At 48.5% G+C, this 19,602-nt stretch overlaps 1 protein-coding gene and 1 pseudogene across 1 annotated transcript in view; both read right to left on the reverse strand.

Moving 5' to 3' along the window:
• The window catches only part of LOC119437087 (WD repeat and FYVE domain-containing protein 3), a 235,089-nt gene that overhangs the window by 23,013 nt on the left and 192,474 nt on the right, over positions 1-19,602 (reverse strand). Inside the window, exons 61-62 of the mRNA XM_037704162.2 lie at positions 7,942-8,189; positions 6,957-7,184 (exon numbers count right to left, since the gene is read on the reverse strand). Coding sequence (XP_037560090.1) covers positions 6,957-7,184; positions 7,942-8,189 — 476 coding nt within the window. The remainder of the gene's footprint in view (positions 1-6,956; positions 7,185-7,941; positions 8,190-19,602) is intronic.
• Positions 3,066-5,790, reverse strand: LOC125942137 (uncharacterized; annotated as a pseudogene).

Raw genomic sequence — 19,602 nt, forward strand, 5'->3', positions numbered from 1 at the left:
GACTTGGGAGAAAAAGGTCAACGGCGCTGCCTCTTTGGGTTGGGATCGGCGGCCAACACGCACGAACGCTTCGCGCGACCGTCGCACGAGGCTTAGAGCAAGACACCGGTATGGACGAACACGGGTCATTCGAGCGCGTCACCGTTCGCGTGACTGTACACGTGAACGACTAGGCGATGGTGTCATAGCATGGGGCGAACGTATTCGCTCGCTATCGGGTCGCGGTGAGTCGGACTTCTTTGCCTTGATTTGTCGCGCGCCCGTGTGAATTTTCAATTGGTTCGGTGGCGTTAGCATCGCGACACTCGCGCCATCTCTCGCAATGCGCCGCAACCACCCCGACCGCCGTCGGCACTTAGCTCGGCAATTCGGCTAGTGTGCATTGGTGTATGAAAGGCGCAATAAATGCCCTTGTGATTGTTTGCACTACTGTGTTGTCGTTCCTTTGTCCCAAGAGCATGTGTGAGACCCCACATCTGGCTGCCCAACGTGGACCTCTTGGGGCATCGGACGATAATTTTAACAGTTTTGCTCGGTTCGAGCCAACCTTTGTTTCAACCGAAGCGTAGTTCTAGCGTGGATTTTGATCGCTAGTGTCGGCGGCGTGTTTTCTTGAGAGAGGCGACGGTTGCTGTAGTGTGTTTGAACTTTTCAACATGCTAAGCCTTTTCGCGAGTGTTTTGAAGTACACTTGTCGGTACGAGAGCCACGTGGTCTGCATTCTGGGATAGCGAGGCCTAGCGCCCGCGGAGCATTGGCAAGCCTGAAGCGAGTGAGTACGGAAGCCTCGTGGGTGGTCCGAATTTCTTATGTAAATAGCTTCTTCTATCTCTTTGACTTCAGAAGTCGCGGCTCAGGGAGCCGGGTGGCCGCAGGCCACGGGTGCCGCTACGGGCTGACTGGTATTGCGGCCTGGCACCGGGCGCTCCGACACCGTCTGGGACAGTGGGCGCCGTCAACTCGGATGCTGTGTGCACCGAGCGAGGTAGGACCACCTCGCAGAGCTAACGTCTCCTCGCGGCTGCCTGTTCTTGTGCCCATTTTGTGTTTTTTTTTTTTGGATGCCGGTTGTTGTCAGGGTAGCGACACATTAGGCCTAAGGCTTTATGAAGCCACCTATCGCACGTGGAGAGACACAACCTGGTGGACCGTGGTGTTGAGGTGTCGCACATTGCTTCCCTCATTAATTCGCCTCGCACGAATTGAAATTACTCGTTCGACTCAAGAAAGCAAGCTTTGTTCACGTGAACTTAGCATCTGAAATGCCGTCCGAAATTTCGCTAGCCGAATTGAACATCGTACCACGTGGGCGATGCGTATGCCGAATTCCTCTCCCTTGCACTACTTTAGTGTTTGTCGAGTGCGTTGAGTGTACGCAGCGTGAGCGGAGTCACCCCTGGTTTGCTGTCACCTGCACATCGTCAGCGCTGCGGCTCCGGACTACAATCGAGCTACCCCAGGCGATGCAGATGCCTGTGGCCGGTTCGGCACAGCGATTTCGACGGCTGGGAAAGGAGCTGGCAGTCACCAACGGCTACAGCGGCTCTCGCCGGTAGGGCGCGTCGGCGCGAGCGACGCTTGCTCGGGCCGACTTCTGTGTCGCCGTTTCCGGAGTCCTGTTGTGGTCCTGTGCTGGAGTCGTGCCATCGAATCTGCAGAGCTGGTGCTGTGACCAACGGACGCCAGCGGTGAACCCCAGAGACAATGTCGGCTCGCATGTTGTGGATAACGTGTGGACATTTCCTCGGCGTGGCCACTGTCGCCTGTACTAACTTTTGTTCGCGACGCGCGCGTTGATAGACCGTGTGACATGTTTCGCCGGAGTATGTATAGTGATTTAAGGTTGGGGGGATGTGGGGATGCGCGACTCTCACGCGTCTCCTGTAATCCGGCTTCACCGCGTAGCTAAGTGCCGACGGCGGTCGTGGTGGTTGCGGCGCATTGCGAGAGATGGTGAGAGTGTCGCGATGCTAACGCCACCAAACGGCGGGGTGACTTGGAGAAAAAGGTCAACGGCGCTGCCTCTTTGGGTTGGGATCGGCGGCCAACACGCACGAACGCTTCGCGCGTGCGTCGGCCCGCTTCGCGCGACCGTCGCGCGAGGCTTAGAGCAGGACACCGGTATGGACGAACACGGATCGTTCGAGCGCGCCACCGTTCGCGTGACTGTACACGTGAACGACTAGGCGATGGTGTCATAGCATGGGGCGAACGTATTCGCTCGCTATCGGTTCGCGGTGAGTCGGACTTCCTTGATTTGTCGTGCGCCCGTGTGAATTTTCAATTGGTTGTAATTCGGCTAGTGTGCATTGGTGTATGAAAGGCGCAATAAATGCCTTTATGATTGTTTGCACTACTGTGTTGTCGTTCCTTTGTCCCAAGAACATGTGTGAGACCCCACACTATACACCGCAGCCATCGTGGGTCTGGCGCTGCGCTTAAAATAAAACAGATTAAATCCTCAATGTTCTGCGCTCAAACCTCGAACGGCGTCCGCGTGCTACGCCCACAGTGCCCACGCAGGGTTAATATCGCGGGTGCAATCACTGAATGATGTTACCGAGTGTTTCAAAGTGCTAGCTGCCAGCTTTCACGCACTAACCGTAAGCGAAGAACACCACGCTAAATGAGTACTAAAAACATTGCGTTCAATGACCTACATTCATTAGCAGACAAACCAATAGGCTCACTCAATAAAACCATGCGACCGTGTGCCTCACTGCATCAAAAACGCCTATTCGTCGTTATTTACAAGGACGTTGGGCCAGCTTCAATATGCGACAAGTGAATAAAGGCGATGTTTTCCTTTAACTACATTAATAGCTTACTGCTAGCTTCAGCTTTTATCTGAGGAACTATCGACGTCGTGCCCTTTAGATGCCGCGTACGCACAGACCTACGCGCGGACATGATGGGCATGCATGCATTCCCAACATTGACTTGCCATGCATGGTGGCTCTATATTCTGGAAAATTAACAACTTTGATGCGATATGAATACACACGTTTAATGAAAAAAAGAACATTTATTTGTAAGCACCTGTATTTTCAGTAGCCCCTAAGCACTTACAGCTTGACATATTTCCTGGACAGGGGATTCTTTGCTAAGTATTTAAATGCATCATGCTTGTCACTGACGTTGAATGCATAGTTCACCAGCAGTGGTCGCAAAAACCGAACAGATATCAGCTCCATGAGCTTAACTCTGTGAATGGCATCACTCTCTTTGCACTTGAGCAGGTTTGACGCACACAGGGCTGGCACAGCATACTTCACCAGTGTTGACAATGGCTTTCACCAGTGTTGACAATGGCTTTTGCAGAGTAGGGTTGTCCTTTAGGGCACGATCAGCAAATGTCCTTAGCACGTCAACGGCAAACAGCAACTGGTCTGACGGGTAAAGCAGCCCACCTCGGTCCTGGCTGCGAGTGAACTGCAAGATGGCTTGATTGCTTGCAGGCTTCATGCAGACTGAGGTGCAACTTTCACAACGCATGTGCTCGTTTATTACATGGGCAATATAGCCCCCAACGTAAGCAGTTGCCAAAATTTCAAGTGAAGGCAACTGCTGCGGCAAGACTGTTGTGTTGAGCCATTGCAAAACACATGCAGCTCTCTGTAGCTGAGGAAGCTGCTGTGCTGGCGAAGGAAAAGCTTCAGTGTGCAGGGTACCTATCGACATTTGTGAACATTCACTGTGAGCAACATTTGATGTCACACTGAATGCTGCAATTCCAGTTTTCAGAACCTTCTTCAGGCCTGACAAAACAGAACGAACATTCAGCATGTCATTGCAACCGGCGGACATTCGCAATGTGCCAAACAGCGACTCGATCGGGTCACTATTAAACTTGCGAGTGAGAACAAACAGGAACTTCTCCTCTGTGAGCAAGTACTTGATGCAGGCAACCGTGGAATACGTGGTCAGAAGCAATGCTTCGTATGTTTCTTTCGTAAAAAGTTCCTTTTTATCTGCACAGCTTTTTTTCAGTTTGTCCAAGTACATGGGCAGTGTTACCTCAAGCCACTCCAGTCTGGCATCTTTGGCATCGTCGAATTGCCGAGTGTCGGGCCATTTTTTGTGGATGTGCTGGGTCGTATTACTTGTGTCATGCAGCACAAACCAGCGATACATGTTCTGCATGAAAATGATGGTCTGGCCTGCATCCGCGAATGATAAACTTGATGTGTGCCCAGCTTGGTTCCTGAGATGCTCCAGGGCCGCAGTAACATCAGGCGACAGGACCTGAATTGCCCTTGCGACATTCATTTTTTCTATATTATTCGGGTAAACATGTTTGCGGCTGAGATAGCGGACAGGCTTTACAACCAGGTATTACTGTAGTTCGTAGAGCTTCTTGATGTAGCAGGACGAGACCTCTCCTTTCGGGCCAAAGTCATGTACCAAAAACTGTGAGCGAACATTTTTTAAAACAAGGCACGAATCGAAACTTAAAAAGAGGAACCTGTCGCAGTCGCAGGGATGTGTTATCCTGTACGTAAGAAGACCATCTCCAAGAAGTTTCATGGCATTGACATTCACTTTGTGGTTATCACTCACTAAACGAACTACCCTGAAACCACAAGCCTCTACTTTATCAAGCACAAAAATCGACAACTTGTGACGCTGTGGGCCTGTTAACCCCTTGGTAATATAGTAGGCCATTGGAATGCGATGTGATGTCGAGAGTCCAGTGATTAGGAAGCAGAGAAGAGAGTTCGCTAATGTGAGGTCACCCCCCTGTTGTTAAAAAGAGATGTCCGAGTGTCCCACAAAGCTGTCCTGCTCTTTGTTGTACTGCAACTTTTCCTTGATCTTCATTTCATCGACAATGAGTGAGCACACTCTTGACTGTGGTACACTCAAGCTCTCAGCTTCTACTCTAAGGCAATCTTCGGCGAGTTTGCTGAAGCCTGTTTCTCCACTAGTGGTTCCTAAGTAGTTGCTTAAAGTCTTCCTGCAAGGAAACTTCAGAAGCATTTCACCGCGAATGTGTTCATATGCCCTTGCCGACAGATGCCTTAAAACTACATGTCGGGTAGTCTCCTCACACCAGCTTGGCCTCTTCTTCCTGAAGTTCTGGATTTGATCAATCAAGAATCGAGCTGCAGGTTCCTTTTCTTCCACCCTTTCCTTGATGTAAGAAACATCCGCCACTAGGGCATCCTCGTGTAGCATTTTCAGTTCCATTTTGTACTTGTCGATGGTCTGTTGCAGTCGAAGCAACTGACTCCTCAAGCCCTTTTCTTTCCTTATCCACTTCGCTCTCTCAGTAACAAGCACGCTTGAATTTGACCTGATGTTTACCTGGACGCTTTGATCGCACGAGTTGGCTGCCGTTGATGTGTCCATCGAGCAGCAATCAGACATATCCTCTACTGATGAAGCAGGCGCTACTGCTGGCAGCGACTGTTGCAGCGCTGTGCCGCTCGCGGAGTCATTTCGTGCCATTGTAGCACTCACTCTTTTGTCGATTCTTGCCGTATTTCAAGCCGGCGTTGATTTCGGCTGGAGATGGGACGGGTATTCTTCAAAAACAGATGGCACAGCCCCTTTCTTCAGACTTCACCGCTTTCCTTCTATGAAGTCCTCTTCTTTGAAATGTCGACTGCACACTTTGGTGCAGCATGAGGTAGTATTCGGCGACCACTTGTCTCGTCGTATTGCGGCAAGCCATTGTGCTCGTGCGTCCGCGACAGCGGGTATTTCATGAAAGGAAAGCCCTGCTGTTTTTTTTTTTCTCGTCCGATTTACATAACGGCACACAACAGTAGGCCATCGTAAGGCATGCTACGCACGTACTTGTCAGAAGCTATCCCAAACAGCGAAGTGGAGCATGGCTGAACGCAACTGTGGCTCACGACCAATGCAGCTACACAGAGACGGAATGGCGGCAGCGGCAGCCCAGACCCTGTTTACTCAGCGCCCCTAGTGGAGGCAGCGAGAACTGGCGTTCGACAGCCGCCGAAGGTGGTGTGCCCGGCACAGATTTTTATAGAGGAGGCGCTGGCTATACATGCAGGCAAACTATTCCGTTCCCTAATCTCCTGCGGAAGAATTCACTGTATTCAGAATGGCTTTCGCTGGATTATGAATATGTCCACAATGAAGGAAAAACCATTTCATGCTTTAAAAAAATGATAACATCACTGCATATGAACCAACACATAATGCCGCATGGTGTGACACTTCCACTAAAACACAGACCCTCCTGGATGTACATTTGAAACCTGCAAACACAGTTCTCTTTAAACAAATATTACTACCAATAAATGGGCTACACATTGTGCCACTATGTGCAGGGCTCAACCCCACACTGCATCATAACGCAATACAGCGCTAGTTTTCATCATGACCTATATATTTTCTCTTATGTAGTGAAAGAGTCCCCCTGACTGGCCTGTCACCCACAACAGCAATCTGTATGAGAATGAGATTACCACTGTGGTGATAGTCAATTGCACACTGCACTTACATAAAAAAAAAATGGTTGTAAATCAGGACTCAAACTGCTTCTGCAATAATTATCAAGGAATCTCAAGAGTGTACTTATTATCCATGACTTTTAAGAACCCTAGAATTTATTTTTCCAAAATGAAGAGCATGCAATGTTTACATGAAGGTGTACAAACCCTAGTACTGTGGCTACTTTCATAGAGTGACTGAGCAAATCGTAAATTGCATGATTTAGATTTTTTCCCCTCCCCCACCAGTCTAGCGCACCAGTGGCATTTCGTGCACCAGTCAGTGCATGAAATGATAGGGTGAAAATGTTTATTTTATATTGTTACTCTAGCATAACGTTACAAGAACTAGCCGACATTACATCCTCCTGTGCCCCAGTGAATAAATACTCTATAGATCGTTTAATCTATTAACAAGAAAGCTCTTCCTGGTCCCTTTTGATATTTACTCCACAGCAGTCTTAATTGTGTTAAAACCTTTGCGTGCCTTACCGTGAGGTCATTGATGGCGACAGCAGCAATTGGAGCTGTGTGGCCTCGCAGCTGGCGCACAAAGACGAGGCGGCTCAAATCCCACAATATACAGGTGTAGTCCCGAGAGCCACTGACAATCAAATTGTATGGTCGTGAAGCTGCTAGGCAAGTGACTGCCTCTGTGTGGCCGTGAAGGTTCTGCTTCAATGTCAATTTCTTCTTGTCAAACTGCCACACAGTCACCACCTGAGAAAGCCAAGTACAATTCCTGACCTACTGGAACAAGAAACAAGACTACAGAAGCTCCAGTCCTCTGTTTACCCTACAATAACATTTCACCGCTTTAAAGTGGCATCAGTGTTGGCAACAACAACAAGCACTATCATTCTTGTTGACAATGCTGATGATAACAAGCGTTGTCATGGTTAAAACAAGAAACAGCATTGTCAATCTTGTTAAAAATGCTGATGACAACAAGTGTTGTCATGGTTAAAACAAGAAGCAGCACTGTCATTCTTGTTGACAATGACGATGACAACAAGCGGCATCATTGTTGCAACCACCAACTAGCACCATCATTCTGATTGACAATTACGACAACAAAATAAGACTGAAAGATTCAATGTAAGAGCTCGGAAATTCTGTAGCTCTGTGCATTATGATTGAACCACAAGGCCGACAACAGCAAGACCGAGTTACCTAATGGGCAACACCAAACACTGAATTTGTTTTCAAGCAACAATTAGTTGCAATGCATTGTATGGACTCTAGCCTGAAATATAGGATACATGCCAAATGTTTTTTCCCGATTTCTATAGAACTCATTTGTTTGTGGTACACTTTCATGTTTGGCACAGATGTTGTGTCACTATGGCCCCTCTTGAATGCAAATTTAAGTAAGATAATGACCAGCATTCAGTTAGGGGCACTGAGGCAAGTAGAAAGGAGGCCAGCTACACAAATTTTTGACAGCACTTTTCTTTAAGCTCAGGACAATGCTTACCGAACTTGTGCCTGCTGTGATGATAATCTTACTGTCTGGGCAGGCACAACAAAGGATCTCTCCAGACGGCACGTCTTCCCAGACAAAGTTGCAGCGCTCGCTTTCATAGGGGCCCATACGAATGCTGTAGTCGGCAAATCCCCAGGCAACGTATCGGTTGTAGAGGGGCCCAATGAGTCCCTTGTTCTGTTCCACTGCAAGCACTGTCTTCTCATGTTGTATTATCTGACCAACAGGGCCTTTCAGCTCTAGAAGAAAGGAAAAACAATTACGTGTGCAGGTTTCATTATCTCTTGCTGAATGAAGTTCTACCCATAAGGAACTGTGAAAAGAACTATTACATAGATTATGAACAGGAATCACTAATTCTGAATGACCATAAACTGATCCTCAATGCCAAGGGCCAAGCCCTACCTGACAATTTGTGAACCTTAAAATTGGTTGAAAAATCCCGCGGACATGACAAAGAGGGGGGCCCCCCTCTCTGTCTTTGTCATGTCCACGGGATCGCATGCATATTTTTAAAATGTTTGTCCCAAGCACACACCTCGTATGGGATACATACACGCTTTATTTTAAATTATTTACCTTTAGATGCAACACACAAGCAGCGGCAAACTATGGGAACACCAGAGTGAAGGGCAACAGATTGTTTTTTAGACCACAGTGCCTTTTTTAATGAATTGGCTGCTGCAGATTTCTCCTGCTTCAGGAACTTGCCTGAATAAACTTGCTCGAAGCAAGTACCCTCCTGGTATTTGGTGTCTTGTGCTGCCACAACAGGGCAACACAGGTACCATCAATTCTTCTTTCTTGTATGCATTTTTTTTTTTTTGCAATCTTGTGCCACCCCATTCTTCAACTCCTTTAAAACTTTTTTGTGAATGTAAATCTTAATGCAACATTTGTAAAATTGTAGAACAAGCCTAAATTCATAAAGTTTACAAAACACTTGGGCGATTTGGCAGGTATTGCAAGCAGAGGGCAGCCTCTGCCTTAACCAACGTTACTAGACTAGCTTCAGTTGTCAAACTTGGCGGCGTTGCGCGGAACCGCCACCCGCCCGCGTCTTCATGGCGCTGCAGTCGCACCCACCTCCACTTTCCCACTAGCTACACGGACTGTCTGGACAAAACTAGCGGTGCAGCGTTGGTGTATTCTGTGGTTGGTTGTTGACAGCAGATTTCAGGAAGCATGGCATCCGTGAAACTGTAGCCTTCGCCATGTTTGTTAAGGATATTAGCAGATGATGCCGACGTACTGCGTTCCTGGCTGCACAAGCGGCTATCGAACGATGTCGAGAGTGCGGCGCGGCACTTCTGTGCTCCCAGCAATGCGACATTTTGCTCGGCATTGAACACAGCAATTCCTCGTGCCGACCGGGAACTCTCTGCGAAATCCAAGTTGTCTTATTTACACCTTCACTAGCAGCACATCTTAAAGTGTTATGTGCGGACAGACCGTTGAGGTGCCACGAGGCAAGTGGACACTTGCCGAGGGTGCGATGCCGAAAGTGCTCCCAAACGTTCCCTCGTACCTGTTGAACCAGCCGGGAAAAAAAAAATGCAAACGAAGAGAGATGTTTGGTGACCTGTTCTGGGCCATCTTAGAGAAGCTGTCAGAGGATACGCTGAGTCGTGTTGGGTGCCCCTTGCACTTTCAGGAACTGAGTGCAAGCATCATTAAATTTTATTTAGTCACGCGCATGCATTTTTCTGCAAGGTTCCTGGTGCAGTGGCGGGGATCCAGTCTTGAAGTAAAGGCCGTGAGGAAACGTGCCAAACTGCTGGCACGGTTTACACGTGGGCGCAAATCATTTGCCTTGATTATGTCCCTTCTGACAGTTTAGGTCTTAGCTATACAGTATAGACCACTTATAATGTAACCGCTTATAGTGCAGGACCGGATATAATATTGCCACGCGTTAGTAACGCTAGAGAACGAGGACGAAGAAGTGTTGTTGGCTGCTCAAACGTGGTTGAAAAAACAACTACATCGTCTAAGTAGACTAAACACGAGTGCCACTTGAGGTCAGATAAAACTGTGTCCATCATGCGTTGAAATGTGGCCGGAGCGGAGCACAGTCCAAAAGGGAGGACCTTAAATTCATAGAGGCCGTCCGGTGTTATAAACGCCATTTTTTCCCGGTCCCGTTCGTCAACTTCAATCTGCCAGTACCCGCTACGTAGATCCATTGAAGAAAAGTAACAGGCATGCCGCAGACGATCCAAGGAGTCGTCAATCCGAGGAAGTGGATAAACGTCCTTTTTCGTGATCTTGTTCAGTTTGCGATAATCTACACAGAATCGTAGTGAACCGTCTTTCTTCTTAACTAGTACAACAGGTGATGCCCAAGGACTTGTCGATGGTTGAATGACATCATCATCCAGCATTTGCTAAACTTGATGACGAATAGCATCCTGTTCTCTCTGTGACACGCGGTAAGCGTGTTGGCGAACAGGTTGGACGGTCGGTTCAGTGATGATTCTGTGCTTGGTTAGAGGAGTCTGCTTGACCTTCGAGGTGGTGGCAAAACAGTCGTTAAATGATGATAGTAGGCTGAGGAGCCTCTCCTGTAGGGGTTGTTTCAGCTGTGGATTGACGTTGATGTGACTGGTCAAGTCCACATCGCTGTTTTCCTGCATCGAGATTGTCGTTACTGAAGCACATGCGTTGGACTCGTCCACTGTTTCAAAGTCGGCAATGGTGGTATGCTTCGCAAAGTACTTGTATTCGCCGCTGAAGTTAGTAACTAGGATCGTGGTTTGCCTATTTTGGACCTAGTGCGGCGCCGACTTCTCGATCCAGCAAAATGGTGAGGTTACCTTCGGCGATGCCCATATCTAGGTGGTCTTGAGGGCACTCAACAAGGACGAAGATGCTACTTCGAGGCGGTAACGTTACGCAGTCATCGACCACGCATAAAGCTGCGCGATGATTGGAAATCGCGAAAAAAACGGCGTTTTTCAAGCCACGATATCTTCGGAACGGCGCAGCCGAGCGCCGCCATCTTGGTCTCGTTGGAAAGCGCATTCCTCCGTCTTCAAATCTGCCGCTTCAGCTATCTCCTCCATACAGAAACAAGCACACAAAAAGCAGATGATTGAAGGTCGTGCCGGAGCCACCGATTGGCCGCGCCCGCCACGTGACTCCAGCGCGGTTCGCCATTGGTCCGGTGTTCGCTCCGTGATGGCGTCGTCTGCTCCGCTTGTTGCGGTGTCCTCGCGAGCTCCGGACAGTTTCCGTAATTTCGACGAGTGTTAAAGCGGGCGCTACGTGGACATAGCAGTAGTGTGGCCGATCCCGCTTTTGGTGGACGTCTCAGACCCGCGGCTAAGCATTCCGAGCATCGGTGACGCGGACTTCGCGACCGAGCTTCGGGCACGGAATGCTCGGACACGCGGCTAAGCCTCTCGCGCGTAGGCGTCTCCGACTCGGCAATAAAGCACATCGCGCGCGGACTTCTCGGATCCTTGCCAGAGCATTTCGTGCGTTGGCGCCTCCGACTGCGCGACTAAGCAAATCGAGCATCGACTCCTCGAGCCCGCGGCTACGCATTTCGCGCGTCGGCACATCGCTCAACAAGTGTCGACTCCTCGGACCCGCGGCTACGCACTTCGCGCGTCGGCACCGCGAGCGTCGACTCCTCGAGGCTGCGGCTAGGCATTTCGCGCGTCGGCACCTCGGACTTTGCGACTAAGCTAATCGAGGATCGACTCCTCGAGCCCGCGGCTAGGCATTTCGCGCGTCTTCACATCGCTCATCGAGTGTCGACTCGGACCCGCGACTAGGCACTTCGCACGTCGGCACCTCGAGCGTCGACTCCTCGAGCCCGTGGCTAGGCATTTCGCGTGTCGGCACATCGCTCATGGAGTGTCGACACCTCGAGTGTCTATTCCTCGGACCCGCGGCTAGGCATTTCGCGCGTCGGCACCTCGGACTGCGCGATTGAGCTTACCGAGCGTTTGGAACCGCGACCAGGCATTTCGCGCATCGGCACCTCGGACTGCGCGACTAAGCTTGTCGAGCGTCTTTTCCGCGGACCCGCGACCAGGCATTTCGCACATCGGCACCTCGGATCGACCCGCGACTTAGCACATCGCGCGCCGACTCTGTTATCGTAATGTCACGATATCTAGTAATAATGCCTATCATACCACCCCTTCATAAAGAGAACCTCATCATGAGCTCTGTTCCCTAGGCCACTAGGCCACTTGGGCTGGCACAGACACCTGGCTGTAGAAGTGAGGCATGATACAAAAGTACAGGCTGGAAAGCACCTAGCAGCTGCATTGCTGCCTATCTATCAGTGGCTCTCCTAACCTCCATAGCCATTTTCAATGGAAGATGATTCAGAAGGCTGCTGAGAGCCTTCATTCAGTAACATGGTCGATTCTACCAAAAGAAAACAATGCCTCACTGACTGCACTATAGGCTGCTATCAATGAGGCAGTCTGCAGATACAACGCTAGAACTACTGTATATTTATGCCCACATAGTTCTGCACCTCACTTGGTTTGAAACCCAGGCACCATGCTCTTTGTAGAGCAGCAGTAAAGAATGCCATACAAACATGAAAAAGGCAGAACGAAGGCTCAGCAGACCAGAGGCCACATGTCCAAGAAGCCCCACGTCACAAAACACATCAAAGATTACAACTTTGGTGCGTTTTAGAGAACTGAAGAGAAGGTGCAACTTTGAGAGCCGTTTTCTCAAAACTGTTTTTTCGCCTTTCTGCTCAGTTTCTGGAGCTGATTACTTCGTTACCGTTTAGCCTATTTTGATTCTGTTTTTTTTGTCACGTTCCTTGGACTACAGTGCAGGTCGAGACAGTCTCGCATTTTTATCTTGACATTTTATAAATTTATGGCGTGGCTATTCGTTCACCCCGAAAGTGTGCTTGGTGCGAAGGTAACTTGAAAAATGACTATCTAAAAAAATTGTGTTGCGAAAAAAAAAAGTAAGACTGTCACGACCTTCAGCATGCATTGAGCTATGCAGTCAATACTCAACGAGCCTTCCATCATGTTTTTTAAGCTCCCCAGGCCCTCCAGAAAGTTCAAGAGAGAAAAATTCTGCTTAATAAAATGTTCTCAAGGTATCACTCTGAAACTTTTATGGAAGTATCAGGGAGACATTCTAAACATTTGTGCCTATTTTCATCAAAATCCATGAAGAAATCAGGAAGTTGATTTTCAAAGCCACGTCCCCCCTTAACATCAGAATCTGAAGAAACATTGTTCGAAAAAGTCACGAACAAGTCACGCAGATTAATGATCGCCCCATATTCCTGAAGAAAATCCTTGCCCAATATAACCAGTCGAGAACACTTGGGCAGCACAAGGAAAGACGCTACGAAGGTCGAAGTATAAATTGTAAGTCTGGCGGTGCATCGTCCAATGGGTGACACGAGGTGTGCTCCAGCCGTGACCAGATGTGGGCCGTCCCACGCTGTCAGCACTTTGCGTAACCGATTGGATAGCGAGGCACACATAACCGAGTAATCAGCTCCCGAAGGATCCTTGAGATTCGCCAGCCAACAGAGAGAGTGGTGATCGCTGACGACTCGGAAGGCGCGTCCGTACAACTATGGCCGGAACTTCTGGATAGCCCACACGACCGCCAGACATTATTTTTCAGTTGCTGAGTAGTTTTTTTCAGCAGCAGACAACGTGCGGCTGGCATAGGCAATAACGCGCTCAACACCAGCTCAATTCAGACTCCCGTTAATTTTTCCATAGCACTCTGTGTATATGCGTATCGCTTATAGTGCAGTTGCGAGACACGAAATACCGGTTACAGTGCGGCTGCCTGAAAGTTCGGCAGTCAACCTAGACTACAAACGCTCCCTTCAAGCCACAAATACCGTATTTACTCGAATCTAACGTGCACTTTTTTTCCCAATAAAACAGATCTAAAAATTGCGTGCGCGTTAAAATCAAGTACGACCCCAAATCTGCGTTACCATATAGCCGTCGGCATTTCAAAATGGCCGCCTCGCATGCGCGTCGAGCCTAGCTACTCTTGGGCCTAGCTACCGTAGCTTCCTCCATGTGCTGCAGTACACGTGCTTAGGCAATAGTCTACCATTTGTCTTCACGTTCTCGGCGTCTGCTCTATCAGTATGAAGTACCGAGTTCATCATGATGCCGCATTTAAAAGGAAAGTGATCACGTGTGCGGAGACGGATGGAAATCGGGCCGCATCATGGGCGTTGGGAGAATCTGAAACTTGCGTTCGGGACTGGCGCAAACAGGAGAGGATTTGTGCCAGCAAAGCAATGCAGAACGGTTTTAGTGGACCAAAGCAGGACATAATCTGCGACGATCCACTCCGGCGATACGATCGCCTTAGCCCTATCTTGAAAGCAATCTGCGACGGGGAAAGACCGCCACGCGCCGTGTTTTCGCCGCTTGTAGGTCACGTTGAAGCGAGAGGCATGATAGCACGAAGGTCAATTCGCTCGCCGCGCTTCGTCACTCGAGCGTTTTGACAGTTCGTTTCTGTGGTCAACGAGTGAGATGTGTTCATGTTTGCTTGTTCGCGCGTGACACCGTGCTTGTTAATTTATTTAGTAAGCGAATACGGAACCTAGAGCACGGTGACAGCGACGGCAGAAATGCACCTGAAGTGTCCATTATCGCAATAAAATAGTTGTTTTCGTTATAGTGCGGCACCGCTTATAGTGCGGATATTAATGACTCCGGCGACTTGCGTTATAAGCGGTCTACACTGTATATCTGAGACATACAGTCGTTTTTACAGCGAGCTGTATACCTCTACCAGCCAAGGAAATTTTCGTTGCGTTGGTAAAAGCAAAAAAATGTCGCAGTTTCCCCCAATTGCGATAGCAAATTAGTAGAGAGCCATTCGGAGTAGGGGTAGTAGCTTTATCAGCTGTATCAACTTGGACACATTTGCTCACTAACTGAATTAACAAGCGTGGTGTCAGTGCGCACAAGCGAACGTGAATAGATCACGCACGATGACCACAGACAACCACTGTCAAAATGCTCGCAGCAAGCGCAGCCGAGCGAAGGTTCATGCGGTCTATCGCTTCAACGGAACCTAAGCGGCGAATGCACAGTGCATACAAAGGTCAGAGCCGTGTGGAGATCGCTTTCAAGATAAGGTGCGGGCGACCACTGCAGCCGGGCAAAGTACAATCGCAGTTGTTGGCAGAGTAGAAGCTGCCCCCCCCCCCCCCCCACCCGCGCTGCCTTTCCACTTTCCTCCTTTCGCGTGCGAGACTGAGTCGCCAGTTCCCCTTGCGCCCGGTTGCAAGATACGCATTTGGTGCCGCAGCACAGCGTGCCGCAGCACAGCGAAGCATGTTCCTTCTCCCCGTGTGTTTCCCGGTAAAGATTACGGTTGCGTAAGCTACTCCAAGTGGAAAAGTACCCAACAGCATAGAAATCACGTAGTGACGTCACCATGGTCTAGCAACTCATTCAGTTCATTCCAGGCTGCCATGAAAACCATGTATGGCAAGTAAAGACGCCAGAAGAATAGCGTGAATATAATGTTGTTGTGAAGTAATAAAGGGTGTGGTTAAGTACATTTCACTTGTCTCTGGTTTCATTCTTTGTAGAGCCACGTGGGTGAATTCAAGTGATGTCACGATGGGTAATGGTTGTGGCCGTCGTTTACAGCTTTGCTGTCCAACCACCTTCACAGCGTGGATTGGAGCCACAGTTTTTTTTTTAACTTCGTTTTCTTTAATAAAGCATTCAATTGTTTGCAAGAAAGTTGTGCTGCTATTTTTGTGGATAAGTTTGGTCTCGCTAGCTGGCGTATAACTGCCCCAGACCAAAGTGTTAATTAAGCAAGTAAAAGCAGCGAGAAAATGTGCCAAGTTGACGTAGGGGAAAAGTAAATGGCGTAAAAGGTTAAGACGACACGAAGAAATACACGAGACTTAGAAATGCAGCTTCTGCGCTTCATCTTATGCATTTCTTCCTATCGTGCAGTTTACCCTTCTTTCAGTATGAACTAACTAAGCTAGCCCGATATATCTTATCGCTGCAGTTGGATACTGCTTTCGCTTGGTATCATAATTCGGACTAGGGAGAACGCCAGTGAGCTTGAAACATGTGCAAGCTGCCTTTCCGCACGAGCTCAAGGCTGCGGCGAGGCGTCTTTGGTGGAGCTCGATGGAACAGCGCCGCCGCCTGGCGGCTGCCAAAGGAGTGGCGACAGCGGCGGTAAGCGCACGGGAGGTGAGTTTGACAACTGAAGCTAGTCTAATAACGTTAACCTTAACAGACCAAAAGTATGAGATAATTATAATTGATAGTGTGGTCTTTAGTCATACGAGGACAAACACAAGCATAGGACACACATGAAGTAGAGAAAGACAAATTATTAGTAGAAAAATGCCAAAATTATATAATGTGGCAATAAGCGACGTTGGTAAAAGAAAACACATGAAGAGCTAAGCATTGGGCAGCTCTCCATTGTAAGTAAACGGTGTTTCTTTTTATCCTGCACAAGCTAAAAGAACAACACAAAGGGCAAATCTTTTCAGCAGTACCATCAGGCAAAATGAAAACTACCGTGTTTACCCGGATCTTACACGTACAGTAAAACCTCGATAATTCGAACTCGGTTAATTCGAAATTTCGGTTAATTCGAAGAATTTGAGCGGTCCCGTCATTCTCAATGCAAATTATACCGGATAATTTGAATGGCCCGCACGGCTCTATTCGGATAATTCGAAGTTTCCGGCTAGTAGCAACGTGCAGCGGTTAGGTCAGGGCGCTCCGTACAGTCGCCAACCGATTTTCCGAGCTCGTGGGGACTGAAAAATAGTCCGGAAAACTCGTTCGGCCGAAAAACAAAAAAGTTATTAGTGCGGCTTAAAAAAATCTCTAATAATGCCCTGCCTCATACTACGCTTGGAGGGGATCGACTTGCTTGGATTTGCGCAGCAATGACGTCGACTCCGTGTACAGTCGACACGAACGTCACCGCGTTGGCGATCTCCGCCAATGGAGTTCGCCATGGAGATTCAAGAAACGAGCTTCACGCCGCTTAGCTCTCGCGAAGGTACAGGAAGTAGCGCCGATCACTGAGACATGGGTCTCCGAGACACCTGCTCAGTGTACACGCCACGCCACGTTCAAAATAGCAACCGAAACTTGAGAAAAAAAAAAAAAAAGACTCACTGAATTAACAAGCGTGGTGTCAGCGCGCACGAACGAGCACGGCCGCCGCAGCGAGCGAAGGTTCGTGCGGTCTATCGCTTCAACGGAAACTGAGCGGCGAGAGCACAGCTCATGCGAAAGGTCAGAGCCGTCTGGAGATCGCTTTCAAGATACAGTGCGCGCGAGAAACCGCTCCGGCGCTAAGTACGCAGTTGTTAGAAGAGTAAACGTCGCCCCCACCATCCCTCCCATACCCCCACGGCCTTTCGCACGAGGGAGGAAGTCGCGTTTATGCTCCGCCGTACGTTCGCTCTCCGTGAAAGCGCGCGACCCCCGCGCGCTGTCACTCGCACATACGGCGGGCGCGCGGTGATGATTTTATCGCCCTTGGACTTTGTATGGAACCTCAGGGCGGCGACGCCGACGGCGAAAATCCGCTTGAAGCGTCCATACTGTCGCAATAAAAAAACATCCCACATTAAATGGTTACAACGATAGTGCTGAGCGCATATAGTAAGAAAAAAGAAAAAGAGCAGTACTCTGGAGCGTTTTGTCAGCCAAGGAAGAGCGGGCATGGCCTCCGAGACTGGAGAATTGCGCGAGCTCTCTATTGATAGCGCGCGTTCCAATCTTGGAGGCTATACAGCGAGCCACTGGAATCTAAGCCAGTGCAAAATCCAACATGGCGGCCTCTAAGATTGGGTAGCGCGGCTCGGAAAGAGCGATTTAGTCCGCAAAATCGAACTTTGGGGTCTCAATTCGCCCGAAAAATTGGGTGCGAAAATGCATGAACTCAATGGGAACCCTGACGGAGCATTTTTGAAGTCCGGAATATCCAGCAAGTCCAAATTTTCGGAGTCAAGCACCACCACGCCCGCTTTCGCAGCAGTTATCGATTCCGTGAACATCGTCCCCAACTTTGTTGAGTGCAGTGCGGGTGATATTTGTATGCTACGTTTTTTGAGCCAGCTGGAGAGCATGGCACTAGGGGCGGCGAACCAGCGCGCCAAGTAATCCCGCATCGGTGATTACATTGAGCAATTTCGCTCGGACATGGAAAATAAAGGTGCTTTTTGCGGCAAGTTGTTGCTTGTTTTCTTTTTTTTTATTCATTTCGGTTAATTCGAAAATCCGCTTAATTCGAAGAATTTTCGCGGTCCGGCGACCTTCGAATTATCGAGGTTTTACTGTACCTTTTTTCCAAGTAAATGGGACTGAAAATTGCCTGCATGTTACAATCGGATACGAAACTGAAACCACGTTCGAAACACTGCCAACAGCCTACCGTCAGAGCCATCAGACGCAGCGTCATCACCATCACAGAGCATGTTTCCATGAAGGTTGCTCTGGGTTCATTTTGTGCTCAACTATGACCTGAAGCAGTATTCTTGGTCAATCACTTTTGCAGCCAGCATTTCTGGCGTAACGCCAAGCTCACTATTTGCGCACAATGCCTGGAATGCTGTCGGCCGTATACTTCGGCAAGTCCAAAGCAGAGTCCATAAAATCTCGCAAAGGTCATAGTAGCACCTTTAAAAGTGATTGCTTGAGAATACCGCCCCTATGTGCTTGGTATCGTGACCAAGGAAGCACAAATGGCGACAACATGCCGCTTTGATTATGAAAGCTCATTTAAAAAAGATTCCCTTCTGTAAAGGTAAGTTTTACACATCTCGTTTCTTCTGATCACAAACGTGGGGGGCATGCTGCATTAAAAAAAAAAAAAATTAATTGAGGGCATGTTACATTCAGGTGCACTTTTATTTTCTTACTTCAAGCTCTTGAAAATTAGGTGCACATTAGAATTGGGTAAATAGCAAGTATAGCATGTGCAGGGATAACCACCATAACAATAAAGCTATAATGAGGTGAAGTGCATCAAGGTTTTTAATTAGAGGCCTCGGGTCACACATGGACGAAGTAAAATTCAGGGCAATAATTATTCATGCTCAACAAAAAGTAAATGAGCATTAACATGTCTACACCCAAAGGCTGACCTACCTCGCCCTACCATATGGTGACCTTGAACCAACACACCCAATGCATATAAGAATTTAAAATGCATTGATCTGGGCACACACGACCATATCCACGAATGTGTGACATTGCCCTTACACACACTACAGTTGAACCTCGTTATAACAGAGTCTCATCTAACACTAAAATACTTTTGTTGGATACAACATTAGTTATAAGCATGTATTCATTACATGCTGATATTGGCAAGAAAATCTTTAGATTTACTTTGTCATATCTGTGTTGGTTATACAGAGGTATGACTGTACTTTCATGACTACATAGGATGCCCTCATCCAGCAGTTATTCAATATCAGAGTTCTGCACCTCAGTCCCAGGGAGTTCACCCATTCAATCAGGAAAACACCTTAAGCAATCATAAAGGAAGACATAACACACTATTAGCAACCAGATGAAGCCAACAGACAATGAAGCCAAGAAAATTAGGGGCACAGAAATATACCCAAGAAAGTGGAGGGAGGGACAGACACCGCCTTGG

Source organism: Dermacentor silvarum, chromosome 1, assembly GCF_013339745.2.
Source record: "Dermacentor silvarum isolate Dsil-2018 chromosome 1, BIME_Dsil_1.4, whole genome shotgun sequence".
Lineage (NCBI taxonomy): Eukaryota > Metazoa > Arthropoda > Arachnida > Ixodida > Ixodidae > Dermacentor > Dermacentor silvarum.